Source organism: Megalobrama amblycephala, linkage group LG21, assembly GCF_018812025.1.
Source record: "Megalobrama amblycephala isolate DHTTF-2021 linkage group LG21, ASM1881202v1, whole genome shotgun sequence".
NCBI lineage: Eukaryota > Metazoa > Chordata > Actinopteri > Cypriniformes > Xenocyprididae > Megalobrama > Megalobrama amblycephala.
In genome coordinates, this window is record NC_063064.1 from 6878823 (window position 1) to 6895224 (window position 16402).

The window sequence follows — 16402 nt, forward strand, 5'->3', positions numbered from 1 at the left end:
ATCTAATGGTTAAAACCATATTTTCATACAGACAACAAATGCAATTTACTTCACACTTTTAGATTGATTGAAAAAAAAAAAAAATTTAAAAAAGGAATATTATCAAAACTTTCACGCCCACCAAAAATAATGGACTGAGAGTGTTTCCAAAAAGTCACAGGGATCTATTTTAAACGTTATAAAAATCACCAGCACAATGAATCTAAGATAAGGATCTTATAATATGTCTATTTTATTTCAATGACAGAGTCACTTTTTCTATGATAAATTTCACTGCATAACAAAAACCTCCGTCTCAGTCAGAGCTTCACCCATCCTTTCGAGTCTGGACCAATACAGAGTGTCATCGGTGAGTCACGGAGCCAATGATAGGACACCATTCCAATAATCAAGCAAAAGGGCGATGTGTCCATGTAACGGGACTCCTCTCACATCTGCGTTTACTGCCATCAGCCACAAAGCCCATGCTCACGGAATCGAGTGTAATATAAACTTCAAAGGTAAAAGCAAAAATTTATCTCTTACATTCATGGACTTTATTGGGTTATTTGGACTTGCTGTTGCAAATCTTTGTGATTGAATAGAGTGGATAGTTTATAAATTTAACATTTACACGGCTGTAGCCTTCTTGCTAACGCGATCCTTCCTCTTTTCTTCCAAAAAAACAGAAGTAATTCACGAAACACGACAAAGCTTCGGTTTGGTCATTTTAAATATGAACTGACTTTTGAAATAGCCGACATGACTATGAACGTTTCCATGCGGAATGGTTGGAATTGCTTGAATACTATTTTGGCTTGGCTTGACTAGGCACATCTGATTATGATGATGATGCAAAAACACGATGTCTAGGTTTGAGACTCTTTTTGTTTGTCCCTCTTTTCAGATGCAGTTTATGCTGCTCTTTAGTAGGCAGGGGAAGCTGCGGCTTCAGAAATGGTACGTGCCGCTGTCTGACACACAGAAGAAGAAGATCTCCCGTGAGGTCATTCAAATGGTGCTGGCACGCAAACCCAAAATGTGCAGTTTCCTGGAATGGAGGGATCTGAAAATAGTCTATAAAAGGTTAGGAAACGACACTGAACGATTAAGGACTGCATGGAAGGAAGGAACAACAGATCTATTGTATTTGGCACTTTCCACGATGTGGGTGTGTTCCCTGACTTTTAAAAAAAAAATTTTTATTAAAGGCACACATTTTGTGTGTTGAGGCATGTTTGATGTTTGAAACTATTTACCTGACATAAAAGTAACCTAGCAAGAAATGTAGCTAGTTTTAAGCACTTCAAATGTCTGTATCTCCCCCTTAAAGGGTTAGTTCACCCAAAAATTAAAATTCTGTCATTTATTACTCAACCTTATGTCGTTCCACTCCCGTAAGACCTTTGTTAATATTCGGAACACAAATTAAGGTATTTTAGTTAATCCGATGGCTCCGTGAGGCCTCCATAGGGAGCAATGACATTTCCTCTCTCAAGATCCATAAAGGTACTAAAAACATATTTAAATAAGTTCATGTGAGTACAGTGGTTCAATATTAATATTATAAAGCGACCAGAATATTTTTGGAGCACCAAAAAAACAAAATAACGACTTATTTAGTGATGGCCGATTTCAAAACACTGCTTCAGGAAGCATCGGAGCATAATGAATCAGTGTATTGAATCATGATTCAGATCGCGTGTCAAACTGCCAACGGCTGAAATCACGTGACTTTGGCGCTCCGAACAGCAGATTCGATACACTGATTCATTGTGCTCCGATGCTTCCTTAAAGTGATAGTTCACCCAAAAATGAAAATTTGATGTTTATCTGCTTACCCCCAGCGCATCCAAGATGTAGGTGACTTTGTTTCTTCAGTAGAACACAAATGATGATTTTAACTCCAACCGTTGCCGTCTGTCAGTCAAATAATGCTAGTGGATGGGAACTTCTACTATAAGAGTAAATAAAACTTGCATAGACAAGTCCAAATTAAACCCTGCGGATCGTGACGGCACATTGATGTCCTAAGACACGAAACGATCGGTTTGTGCGATAAACCGAACAGTATTTATATCATTTTTTAACTCTAATACACCACTATGTCCAACTGCTCTGACAGCGGCAGTGATGTCTCGCGCATATACTTCAATGAGAGCGAGACATCACTGCCGCTGTCAGAGCGCAATCAGACCTTACTAACGAGTGCTGAACGCGGTTGGACATAGTGGTGTATTAGAGTTAAAAAATGATATAAATACTGTTCGGTTTATCACACAAACCGATCGTTTCGTGTCTTAGGACATCAATGTGTCGTCACGATCCGCAGGGTTTAATTTGGATTTGTCTATGCAAGTTTTATTTACTCTTATAGTAGAAGTTCCCATCCACTAGCATTATTTGACTGACAGACGGCAACGGTTGGAGTTAAAAATCATCATTTGTGTTCTACTGAAGAAACAAAGTCACCTACATCTTGGATGCGCTGGGGGTAAGCAGATAAACATCAAATTTTCATTTTTGGGTGAACTATCCCTTTAAGCATTGTTTTGAAATCGGCCATCACTAAATAAGTCATTATTTTGTTTTTTTGGAGCTCCAAAAATATTCTTGTCGCTTTATAATATTAATATTGAGCCACTGTACTTACATGAACCGATTTAAATACGTTTTTAGTACATTAGTTCACTTTCAAATTAAAATTTCCAGATAATTTACTCACCCCCATGTCATCCAAGATGTTCATGTCCTTTCTGCAGTCGAAAAGAAATTAAGTTTTTTGATGAAAACATTCCAGGATTTTTCTCCATATAGTGGACTTCAATGGCCTCCAAACAGTTGAAGGTCAAAATTACAGTTTCAGTGTAGCTTTAAAGGGCTTTAAACAATACCAGACGAGGAGTAAGGGTCTTATCTAGCGAAACGATCGGTCATTTTCTAAAAAATAAATTAAAATTATATAAATGTTAACCATAAATGCTAATCTTGAACTAGCTCTCTTCTTCTTCTCTATTAGAATTCTGGCAGTGTAGACGCTGCTAAGTGTATTACTGCCCTCCACAGGTTAAAGTTTGTACTAATTGTTATATACTTGCACTAGAATATTGTATATGACAATTTAGTTCAAACTTTGACCTGTGGAGGGCAGTAATACACTTAGCAGCATCTACACTGCTGGAAAAGACTGTGTACCTGAAAGCTTTAATGAGGGTCCTCAGGTGTTCTTTTGGCACGAGTTTCTTACCAGGATTCCCACCGTTAAACATGATTATTTAAAAAATAACTAATATTGTGGGCTGATGGCTACCATCGATTAACTACTTGGTAGCTCACAGCAGGTTTGTCTTTTATAAGTTGCATTAAAAATCAATCCCTCTATGGAGAAAATAAAGGGGATTTTTAAGTACAGACACAGACTGTGTTTCTTTATTTGTGGAAAGTGCCATTTCCTGTCGTGTTATATTTGAGTATGGTTGAGTTTATTTTTTATTTTTTCATTTAACACAATTTTATTTATTTTTTTTAAGTCAAATCTCAACTTTCGGTGTATTTTATTGCTTAGTCCTTCTTTAATTACAGTAACAAGAGTCATATATGTTTGAAATTGTCAACAAGGTAAACGAGAATGACTGCTCAGAACAGAAAGATCCTGTATTTGATCGTTTGTAACACTGTGTAGTTTTGTTCTGTGGCCTGACAGAAAGAGGAACAGTGAAAAGTGTTTCACTTTCTTTATACTGTTTATTTATAAGGTGAGCTTATTTTGCATTTCAGATATGCCAGCCTGTACTTTTGCTGTGCTGTGGAGGACCAAGAAAACGAGTTGATAACCCTGGAGATTATCCACAGATACGTGGAACTGCTGGACAAATATTTTGGCAGTGTAAGTAAAGTTTTATGTCAGCTTTTGCCTTTCAGCCTCAAGGAGCAATGGGAGACTTTGTTGTTTTTGGCATATTAAAGACCTATTATGCCCTATTTAAAAAGATGTAAAATAAGTCTCTGATGTTCCCAGAGTGTGTGTGTGAAGTTTTAGCTCAAAATACCCCACAGATCATTTTTTATAGCATGTTAAAATTGGCACTTTTAGTGGTTGAGCAAAAACACGCCGTTTCAGTGTGGTCCCTTTAAATGCAAATGAGCTGCTGCGATCGGTCTAAGAGGGCGGAGCTTCACGAGCTGATTCTCCGGTGACAGGATTCAGTCAGGATGCGCTATAATGTCAGAAACTGCGAATATTTGCTGCATGGACATAGAACAGGTATAGTTTAGCTCAGTTATGGTTATAACTTATATTGCCTTCTTGTTTTTAATCCACTATATTAGTACAGGCCTGTTGTACCGTCCGAATGATGGCCAAAACTATACAGATGAGTTTTATGACGTTTATTGTACTTCACAGAAAAGATGAAGCGTCCGTTTTCACTCTAGAAAATCACTGTAAGAGCTTAATAAAACACTGCAAGTGTGCATTAAAATATTATCCATAAACTCTCTCTCTTATCCTTGTATTATCATCACCAACAAACATAGCGAATAACACAGAAACACAACTAACAGTAAACAAATATATAAAGACCTTATGCCTTTCGGGTGGTGTTTAATAAATTTTATACCTGTAAATGAACTTGGATGAACTGTAATAAAGTGCTCTCACCTTCATTACTGCCGTATCCAGTATCACTCTGGAGACTGTAAGCTGGATCACGAACAGTTTATACTTATATATCCTTGAGTAGCACATTTTTAGCAGTCTCTGTTTTGTATCGTCCCTTTGTATTGATATTCATTCACTAAGCAGTCCGGTGTGAAATGATTCGCGCAGACATAAACGAATTTCAACTGAACTGAGGGAGCATTTTCCTGGAAAACCAAGGTAATCAACCTCGTTTTCAGCAGCTCAGATTTCGGGAGTAAATGGAGAGAGCTATGTGGATTAATCCGTCCAGCTACAGAACACCTAAAACGCTTGGGAGACATTCTCGTCAGTGCAGCAATGGCGGACTCGCTGTAAACAACTCGCTCAGGGCGGTTCTATGTTCAAACATCAGTGTCTGTCAACATTTGTGATGTCACACTGCCAGAGATCTGGAAACGGCTTGTTCTGAGACACAGAAGTGGGTGGATTTTTATCACTATAGGGTGGTTGTGTACACACACTGCCAACACATATTTATGTCCAAACACCATGCAAAAGTGAATTTTGCATAATAGGTCCCCTTTAAAGTCACAATGAAATCAAAATGAACAATTCTTATTTTTTACAGAATGTTGCAGTCCTTATTATAAATGATTTATCTGTGCACATTATTATTGTTTAAAAATTCATATGCCCTCGTAACCTTTAATCAAAAGGTTCATGATGTTTGTCTCAGCGGAGGGTGGGACAAAATATCCTCCCCAACTGACTACAAATTGGCATTCAGATCTGCCTGCATTTAGTTGGCATTTCAGATATGCCAATCAATTCCCGAAGGATGAAATCAAATGCCGCCCTAGGTTTTTCACTCTGATACATCTGATACTGTCACAATAGTGAAGCAACTTCCATTTCATGCTGACTTTAAAGTGATAATTCACCCCCAAAACTGACAACTTGTCATCATTTACTTGCACCATATGTCTTTCCAAAGATACATGACTGGATCACTCCAAAAAGTACAAATGACCACCATTAAAGGGTTAGCTCACCCAAAAATTCATTAAAAAATTCTGTCATTAATTACTCACCCTCATGTCGTTCCACACCCATAAGACCTTCATTAAACTTCAGAACACAAATTAAGATATTTTTGATAAAATCTGATGGCTCAGTAAGGCCTGCATTGCCAGCAAGACAATTAACACTTTCAATGCCCAGAAACTACTAAAGACATATATTAAACAGTTCATGTGACCACAGTGGTTCAACCTTGATGTTATGAAATGATGAGAATACATTTTGTCCGCCAAAAAAGCAAAATAATGACTAATATCGCACCACTGATTAGAAACAAAAGATTCGTTAAGCTTCAAAGCTTCATGAAGCAGTGTTTTGAAATTGCCCATCACTAGATATCACCGGTATTTTGGGTTTTTTTTGGCGCACAAAAAGTATTCTTGTCGCTTCATAACATTAAGCTTGAACCACTGTAGTCACATGCTTTCTGGGCATTCAGAGTTTTAATTATCTGCGTTAATTAGTTAGCTGGCAATGCAGGCCACACCGAGCCATTAGATTTTATGAAAAATATCCTAATTTGTGTTCCGAAGATAAACGAAGGACGGGTGTGGAACGACATGTGGGTGAGTAATTAAAGGAACATTCCACTTTTTTTGAAAATAGGCTCATTTTCCAACTCCCCTAGAGTTAAACAGTTGAGTTTTACTGTTTTCGAATCCATTCAGCCGATCTCCAGGTCTGGCAGTACCACTTTTAGCATAGCTTAGCCTATTTATAGTTCCTAGCCATATCATCTTAGAAAATCGCAACTTTTCATTTTCCGTAGGACTTAGTACACGATGTAACTACAGAAGAGTCAAGTTTTAAATAGGGAAAATATCGAAACTCTTTGGTTACTTTTGAGCAAGATGCTAACGGTCTAATCAGATTCAATGAACTATGCTAAGCTATGTGGTACCGCCAGACTAGAGATCGGCTGAATGGATTTGAAAACGGTAAAACTCAACTGTTTAACTCTAGGGGAGTTGGAAAATGAGCCTATTTTCAAAAAATGTGGACTGTTTCTTTAATGACAGAATTTTCATTTCTGGGTGAACTAACCCTTTTAAAACATAATAAACAAGTATTTATTGATTTATTTAAAACTTTCTTAAGCCATATGATAGCATTGTGTGAGGAAAAGAATGAAATTTGACCATTCAATTCAAATTCTTTTCCATACAATGTGAAAGTTGATATGTTAAAGTCAATACAAAAAGAAAAATAAAAGAAAGGAAAGACAGGTTTTGAGTAAATGTCAGAATTTTCATCTAACTATTCCTTTAAACCAATGACCTGTTGTTATATTTTAAGAGTTTCAGATAAACTCATTATGATACTCACTGTGTGTTTGAACACCAGGTGTGTGAACTGGACATTATCTTCAACTTTGAGAAAGCCTATTACATTCTGGATGAGTTTATCCTGGGTGGGGAAGCCCAGGAGACATCAAAGAAGAATGTTCTGAAGGCCATAGAGCAGGCTGACATGCTGCAGGAGGTGAGGATTGCACATAGTGCTCATTCTAAACATGCTTGGGGAAAAAAATACCATCAGTTTTTTAACATATGAATCTATTTTCTCTGATTTTTGAACTCTACAGGAAGCCGAGACGCCACGTAGTGTTCTGGAGGAGATTGGCCTGACATAAATGTTGAGGACTAACAAACCTACCAAAACACTAACACACATATTCCTTTCTTTTTTCTGTGGGCATTTTCTCTATATCTGTATTTTAGGTTAGCTTGCAGGTAAAAGTAGTGATTAAAATAATCAGCACTTCCTGCATAAACAGCAAGGTATTGATGCCTGTTTTTCTACTGCCAAACATCTAAGGGAATCTAGGTCATCAAAAAATTAATCTGCACCACTATCTTAGTAGTTATGCAAATTTCCCATAGTGTTTGACTGTTTGGGAGTCAGGTTTGGATCAGTACATGTGTAGCAAAGATTAGCGTCAGCATCGTAACTTTTCCCATGACGTCTTCTCTGTATTAAAACATTACCTCTCACCTTCAGCTGCCTTAAAACACTCATTTCCAGCTCACACATTGTTTGCCAGTATTTTTTGCAACTCTCAGTAGATCTAGTAGAAGTCAGAGGTTCAAGACCAGGACTTGCTAAAGTGTTACGGACCAAACATTCCTATTCAGCTCCAAAGGGGAAATACAGATCATGTAAATTTATCAATCAGAATTTCTGGCTCAAATTCAATGATTGTAGGCACAAGTAAACACCAGTATTAGTATATTCTTGACCAAAAACACTGTAATGATTCGTTCCTGTGAACACTTAATTGGTTCAGGCATATCAGCCATTTGCCATTCTTCTGTTGTTTAGTTTCTAATGCCAAAGAATTTTCTCCACCATCCTCATGCCTTTTCCCATAAAATCATCTTTGTATGCTATTGTGTTGGACTGTTTGACAAACTTCCTCTTGAAAATATATGTCTTTTGAAGATTAAACAAAACAAATGATGAATAAAAGTCAGATATTGCGACATGTTGTCCAAATCTTTGACGATCGCCTACTAATAAAGAATATTATTCGATATGTATGCTAATTATTTTTGTAGTTGGTACCCAAATGCATCTAAATCAGCGGTTCTAATCCTTTTTGGCTCCATGGCCCCCCTTTGTCGAAGACAATATTAAAAGGCTCTTCTGTTTACTTGTACCTCTGGTACTTCTGTTGTAATGAAAATAAATAAAATTATAATATGACCTCAGTTTATATGATGTAGTCATCTTTATTTTAGTGTTTTTAAGCATTTTTATTAAAATTAATGTTGATATAATTTAAGTATTATTTTATTTTATTATTTATAGTATTTTACCAGGAAGTCTCATTGAGATTAAAATCTCTTTTACAAGAGTTTTTTTTTTTTTGCTTGAATGTCCTTACCCAAATCATTTATATAAATAGAAAACAAAATAGGTCCCAAAATGGAACCCTGTGGGGCACCTTTAGATACATCAAGAAAATCAGATTTGTTTTCCTCCACATGAACACACTTGAGTCCCATCTGCCAAATAATTTCTGAACCTTTTAACCATCCCTGGTCCGAAACCAGCACCTGCCAAGTTTGTTCAACAGCAATTCATGATCCGAACACCAATCAAGCACCTTAGATAGATCCACAAATAAGGCTGCGCAGTGCTGTTTTTGATCCAGGGCACCAATAAAGTCATTTATCACCACTGTAGCAGCAGTAATGGTACTATGACCAGTTTTAAAACCAGATTGAAAAGAGTTTAAATTATCAAATAAAAACGTTTTAACTGTATATTTACCCAAGATTCAAGAAGCTTGGCCAAGATTGAGAGTTTGGAGATCAGACAGTAGTTGTTCATGTCTGAGGAATCACCACCTTTAAATAATTGGGAGAACATAAGCAGCTTTCCAAATTTTAGGTACAGAATTCAACAAAAGACTCTGATTTAGACTTTCTAATCATCAATGTGCACTTGTTTTAAATGTAGACCAATCAGCAGGGGTGACTGAAAATCTGGCTTGCGCCCACAATTTATTTCTTAAATGAATGAACTCTAAAAAGACTATCTGAAATTCATTTTTAGACTTACTGAGGCCCTCCTGATAGTTTGCCCGCCCCCTTCTTGAGAATCTCTGATCTAAATGCATCCTGATCTTATTGTGAACAATTAATTAATGCATAAAATTAGTTTCGTAAAATTATTTGAGATATTTTTAGCTCGTACTTTTTAATCAAAATGTCATAATTGGAATGATTTCTATCTAGTGACGTATGCCAGACTTCAACTATTTAGCCTGCTTAAACCCTGTCTCTTTCTTACAATTGACCTGAGCCTGGATTCAGATCCTTGTCCATCCAATCAACAACCAGTGGATAGAACCAAGTCCCCCACCCAAAATGTATATCTTTTTTTAATAATCTGTTTCACTTCGATGTATGTCACAATATGCAAGAAATGATCTGTCGCTACTACTGTTACATCGCAACTTTAAATAAAATGGCAAAAATGAATCCCCAAGAACTGCTTAACATCTTTGAGCACCCCAATGAAAATGAACAAAAATATCATTTTTACCACCATCACCAACAATTGTAACAAGATTTCAGAAAATGATAGATTTAATTACAAATGTACAGGCAATGTATTCTTCATGAAAGCTAAGCATTTTGTTATGCAAACTAAAATAACAGCTGCTTTAAGACAACAAACAGTTTGTGTGTTTTAGGTAATCTATCCAGATTGCGTGATGCCATCGGATTTGGTAGTGTCTGTAACCACGCACTGGATTTCCTCTTCTGGACTATGAAAATCCAAAGTTGAGGTCTCAACTTTATCTTCTGGTGAACCAGTGCTGGACGCCACAGCTGTACATTCTTCAGCAGGAGCTTCTGATTTAGACGCCGTCTTGTTACACTCGTCATTCGGGGAGTCTTCGTCAGACCCCGCAGATGAGCTCAAGCTGCGTGATTTACTCTTCTTTCTTTTGTGTTTCTTTTTACCCTTTTTCTTCTTCTTGCTCTTTTTAGAGTGCTTGTGCTGTCGTGTATCCATTCGGTCAGAGTTTTCTGGGCTTTGGCTTTCCCTTCTGTGGCTCCGTTTCACAGAACCGTTTTTAGAAACATGGTCCGGACTGTTTGATTTTGACCTCTTTCTTCTCGAGTCTGCTGATGAATATTCGCTTTGCTTTAACCGGTCTCTGCTGCGGGATCGGCTCCTGCTCCTTCTGGATTGCTCTCTCTGAGATCTTCTCATTATTGATTGCTCTGACTTCCTTCTCCCTCTGCTTCTGCTACGACTCCGCCTTTCACTGTTTCGACTGTGCCTCTCTCTGCTACGGCTCCGCCTCCCCCTGTAACTATACCGCTCACGGCTGTGACTCCTTCGATCCGTCCACCTACGCTGGGATCGTTCAGGGCTATTTCCACGCTGGGACCACATTCCATCTCTGCTACCCGAATGACGACTAGAAAAGCCTCCACCACGGTCAGGGGACATGTGAAGATCACGGTCCGCCTCCCAGAATTCATTGTCTGGATTTCTGAAGACATGGAGGAAGTTGCAGTGTTTCCCCTTTGGACATTTCCGTCTGTCGAAAAGTCCTGAGAACATATAAGAAAAAAAAAATATAGGCGTATTAAAAAAAAATAAAAATAAAAAAAAAATAAAAATAAAAAAGGCTTAAAATAATGACAAAGAAAGTACTACTTCTCTTTTCCTTACCACATATGGCTGTTTTCCATCTAGTTACTGGGGAGAATTCACATTGCAGTTGTCTTCCAGCATACCAGCGGCCATTAAACATCATGAAAGCCTCTTTACATTGCTCCTCTCTACAGGCATATAGAGATAACAAAAATAAAATAATATTTACAACAACTGTAATTTCTTCTCTACAGCAGTGACTGTAATAATACTGGACTTACGTGTCATACTGAACGTAAACGTTTCCTCTCAAGTGAGGTTCAAAGTTGCAGCTCACCTATTAAAATATGGGGAAATAATTTTGTTAATTTTACAAAACTTAAATTATTTAAAAAAATAATGTAAATTATTTCATTTTTTTTAATTATTAATAAATGATAAAAAAGTAATTTTTTAACAGTTTTATTTTTTTTATAGACAAAGAAAAACAAGAATAGAAAGCAAAAAGCAACTATACAAACCTAGAACCCACCCCTGGTAGACTTCAAGAATAGAGAAACAGAATATAAACAGAATCTAGATACAAAATAAATAAAATAAAAAATAAATAAATAAAATAAAAAAGACCATACAAATTCTTAAGATAAAAACATCGACAAAATATCAAAAGCAGCATGCCATATATTCACAGTCTTGACACGGGATCCGTGTGTATGAGAGGTTGAGAATTCCATCGATATAATGTCCAACAAAGACAGTGAGGAAGATTAACTAGCATTAACGGTTAACTAGCTTTTTTTTTTTTGCTGCTCTGAGAGCAGCTAACAGTAAACATCTTTGTTGAACAGATAAGGGAACATCCCAAAAATCATTCAAAAAAAGAAATGACGTTGAGTCAAACATATCAGTGCCCAACAGAAACAAGTCCAAAAAGGTGTGAGAGAGGGATACTCCCAAAAGAAGTGCAAATACGTGCCCTGAGATCCATGAGAACACAGATTACACTTGGAAGAGAATGTCAAATCCATATGGTATCGCTTCAGAGGATTTAAGTAAACGCTATGTAATAATTTGTTATGGTTAAGATTCTTATAAGACCGCTTAAATTACTGATCAGAAAATAAATCATGTGCATCCTCATTAAGATCCTTGGCCTAAACAGTTGTAACAGATAAGGGTTTGTAGGAATGCTCAAGAAGATAAACCCCCAGTTTCATAATAGACCAGGCTTAAGCTAGTCCCAGACTAAAATATATGCTTGAGCTGTTTTAAATGAAAGCAACTTGCACTGATGTATCTTAAAATATGCCAGTGCCATTGTTTTGTCTCAAGATGCACACAAGTAATGTTTTTTTCTAAGGCACATTTATAAAAGCTACTTAAAGGTGCCATTGAACGTTTTTTTTACAAGATGTAATATAAGTCTAAGGTGTCCCCTGAATGTGTCTGTGAGGTTTCTGCTCAAAATACCCCATAGATTTTTTTAAAATATTTTTTTTTAACTGCCTATTTTGGGGCATAATTAGAAATGCGCTGATTCAAATGCGCCGCCCGCCACCTGATTCAAATGCTCCGTGGCTAACGGCTAATGCTACACTGTTGAAGAGATTTATAAAGAATGAAGTTGTGTTTATGAATTATACAGACTGCAAGTGTTTAAAAATGCAAACAGCGACGGCTCTTGTCTCCGTGAATGCAGTAAGAAATGATGGTAACTTTAACCACATTTAACAGTACATTAGCAACATGCTAACGAAACATTTAGAAAGACAATTTACAAATATCACTAAAAATATCATGATATCATGGATCGTGTTATTATCGCTCCATCTGCCATTTTTCGCTGTTGTCCTTGCTTGCTTACCTAGTCTGATGATTCGGCTGTGCACAGATCCAGACGTTAATACTGGCTGCCCTTGTCTAATGCCTTTCATAATGTTGGGAACATGGGCTGGCATATGCAAATATTGGGGGCGTACACCCCGACTGTTACGTAACAGTCGGTGTTATGTTGAGATTTGCCTGTTCTTCGGAGGTCTTTTAAACAAATGAGATTTATATAAGAAGGAGGAAACAATGGTGTTTGAGACTCACTGTATGTCATTTCCATGTACTGAACTCTTGTTATTCAACTATGCTGAGGTAAATTCAATTTTCAATTCGATGGCACCTTTACCCTTATTGAACTAAGGCCTAATCCTGGTTTAGTCTAATCCCTGTCTGTGAAACTGGGCCTAAGATAAATAACTGAAACAGAAGAGGGCGATTTCTCAGAAGGAAGAATTTTACACAACAGAGTGAATAAGTAAATGGGAGTCCCAAGGCACCCCATATGCCAGAAGGGCCGATCTGATATGCAAAAACATAAAAAAAGAGGTACCTGGTAAATTATATTGGGCTTTAATGAGCTGAAATCATTTCAGACCACTATCATCATAGATATCACCCAAAGTATTTACTTTGTTTTGTGAAAAATAGACGAGTGCCTGTGCCAGATTGTAAACTGTTCACCTTTCGACCGATCGCCTTTCGACTTCCCTCCATGTGGAGAGGAGATGAGTTACATTAGGACGAAACTGCGATTTACACTGCCTTTAGCAGGACCTCCGAAAAACAAGATGCTTCAGTTCATACAGATAAACAATAGACTACTTAATTGCTCTACATGACACAGAAGCATCAGGATCAAATCAGACTGATACACTTTAATAATATTTTTTCATTTATGTTGATAAGTTTATATGTTAACAACTGTTTTTCAAATGTTATTATGTTGATACGTTTTAGGCTTTTTGTTTTAGTTACCTTGAACTGTACCACCCTCCCTGCGTTCTTGAACTCTGGCAGAGCGTCTTCATAGAAATCCAGGAACTGCTGGTGCGTTTCCTCCTCGCTGTACTCAAGACAGGCATCAGTGTCATAGTCATCACGTCTGCTCTGCTCCATCCCGAATGTCACAAACATCCCCCTCACCATCAGAGTGGTGCTGGATGTTGGGTGCTCATGCTTTCGGGAGCACCTGTTCATTACACACAGTAACAAATAAAATAAAAAATCATCATCTATTACAAAAACTTGACCAGAAATTTCATTTTGACTGGCAAACTCCTTGAAAAGAGTAGTTTAATAAACACTTACCGGTCTCCAAACCTACAAGCACCCGTTTTAAGGAAGAAGGGGCAGTTTGCCTTGTCCTTTTCAGTTCCATAATCCTTTGGGGCATCAGGGTTTTTCCAAGGACCACCATTTTCCAGCTAAATGCAACAAAGTAAGGAGACTTTTCATGATTTCATGATTATTGCAAACATAGAACTGCATTTTCCAACATAGATTTGACATAGAAAGCCAGATGTTACCTGACTCTCTGCTTGATCCAACATTTTCTGTACCGCTTCCTATAAATGGTGCAAACATACACAGTATGGCGGGTGAAATTGTGTGGTGTGCAAGCACGTGTCTGTTAGAATTGGTTAAGACAATCTGGCAGATAATTTGTACGTTATAGACTGATATTATAAGAATTTTGTCATTCAAATTTGGCTGTTTACAAAACATGTTCTCTATTGTGGTATCAGTAAGCAAAATGATCACTATACACCCAGCTGACACGAAAAGATACATGTTCTTCATTGGAAGTGGACACTTGCTGCATTTTAAATCGATTTTGTGTATCTTAGTTAAGGAAATGAAGACTTTTTTTTTTTTGCTAAACAAAAAAAATCACACAATGTACACATGAAACAGAGACGTCTAGCATGTGGCGTGTATGTAAAACCATGATTGACAAACTGATTGAAACTTTAAAAGCTGATTTGTTGCAAGTAGCATGAAATGTTTTGATATCTGATAGAGGATATATGTAGACATCAGCATCTTTATCCTCCCAATGCAGGGATCACCTCTCTCTGTTTCTTCTCCTGTTCCTTCTGCTCCCGCTCCTCTTTCTCTTTCTTTTGCTGCTCCTCCCATTCTTCTCTTATTTTCCTCTTTGGTTACAGAAAAGCAGATATTGGAGCATTATATGTATATCTTAATTGAGATTTGTCCAGGCCATTGCAGAATGTCATAAATTTAATGTCAGCAATTGGACTTTTCTTGCTATTTAAAATATATATATTTCATATATATTTTAAATAACCAAGAGGTCCAGAAATTGCTCACCTCTTCTTCCTCCTTTCTCTTTTGCGCTGCCTCGTCTTTCTCCCTTTTCAGCCTAAATTCTTCCTGCGCAATCTTTTCTCTCTCCATCCATTCCTGGTGTAATCGCTCACTGGATTGTAAAACAAAACAGTGCGACATATATTTGTATTTTGTACAATTAATATTATCTTATCATATGAACTTAAGATGACAAACCTCTGCTCATCATCCTTCTGCTCTTCCTCATCTTCAGGCTTGTACTCTTGGTACTCTTCATTTTGTGAATGACCAAGAGCTGAAAAAGATGAGTTTGTTACTGACAGCTGATAACGAATGCTTATGTCATGCGTATGTCATGGTTATGTTTGCATGATATACATATATACATATACACACACATATATATATATATATATATATATATATATATATATATATATACATATACACATATATATATATATATATATATATATATATATATATATACACATATATATATATATACATACATATACACATATATATATATATACATACATATACACATATATATATACATATACACATATATATATACATATACACATATATATATACATATACACATATATATATACATATACACATATATATATATATATATATATATATATATATATACACATACATATACATATAATCAAATCATATAATCTATAATCAAAATATAAATTACCTGCTTCTCTTATTTTAGCAAGAGCTTGACGTTTCCTTTTCCTTCTCTCTCGTTTAAGAACAGCTCGTCGTTGTTTTTGACTAAAAATGAGTTTAAATAAATGGTGATAAATAAATAGCAAAAATATAAAAAATTTCTGATAATAATTTAAACATAGCTACAGCATAAAAAGCCCCATACAACACCTGAGCACAACAGCAGCAGTTTCACACTCATCTAAGCGACTCTCAGAGTCCTGCGTCTCTGACGGGTCTGTTTGAATCGAGCAACAATCATTATCTGTCATTTTAAAACACTATTTACACATTACGCAGGTAGACAACAACGGAAAAAGCGCTCCATTAAAGCAACACATTTCACACCAATCATATAAAGCGCGCGCAAAGATGACATCACATTTATCGTCGTACTCTAAGCGCGTTTACGCGCATGCTCAGTTTAGCATTGGGAGGACAATTCACTTTAGCGAATCGATTCATATGAACGGCTCGTTTCAATTAACCCGTTCGATTAAATATGAATCAATTGAATGAACTGAAATGTTCACTGATGTTTTTTGTTTCATCATTGTCCTTTGTTGTTCCCAGTATTAATAATAATAATTCATATTTATTATTCACAATATTGCCAATAAGTGCATTTCACAGTTTTCCTACTCAGCAAAGCTGGCTATCAAGAGAGAACCAAGCATATATTGTACAAACAAGAGAGATATGTTTAAA

At 36.6% G+C, this 16402-nt stretch overlaps 2 protein-coding genes across 3 annotated transcripts; one reads left to right on the forward strand and one right to left on the reverse strand.

The window, feature by feature from the left end:
- The first annotated feature begins 339 nt into the window (after positions 1-339).
- Positions 340-8412, forward strand: ap1s2 (adaptor related protein complex 1 subunit sigma 2). 2 transcript variants are annotated; one of them, XM_048173543.1, is made up of 5 exons: positions 340-500; positions 887-1065; positions 3757-3865; positions 7046-7183; positions 7287-8412. In XM_048173543.1, the coding sequence occupies exons 2-5, from the start codon at positions 887-889 to the stop codon at positions 7332-7334; spliced, it is 474 nt and encodes a 157-aa protein (XP_048029500.1). In that variant the 5' UTR covers positions 340-500; the 3' UTR covers positions 7335-8412. The 2 variants fall into 2 exon arrangements, with proteins under 2 accessions (XP_048029500.1, XP_048029501.1); XM_048173544.1 differs by having other exon boundaries at positions 389-497; positions 885-1065.
- A 1368-nt stretch (positions 8413-9780) lies between these two features.
- On the reverse strand, positions 9781-16081 carry zrsr2 (zinc finger (CCCH type), RNA-binding motif and serine/arginine rich 2). The gene is made up of 11 exons (XM_048173545.1): positions 15866-16081; positions 15681-15760; positions 15179-15257; positions 14984-15092; positions 14722-14808; positions 14179-14217; positions 13961-14076; positions 13628-13841; positions 11104-11159; positions 10901-11010; positions 9781-10779 (listed from the first exon to the last, which is right to left on the reverse strand). Exons 1-11 carry the CDS (start codon positions 15964-15966, stop codon positions 9911-9913), a joined length of 1860 nt encoding a protein of 619 aa, XP_048029502.1. The 5' UTR covers positions 15967-16081; the 3' UTR covers positions 9781-9910.
- Between the last annotated feature and the right edge of the window lie 321 nt (positions 16082-16402).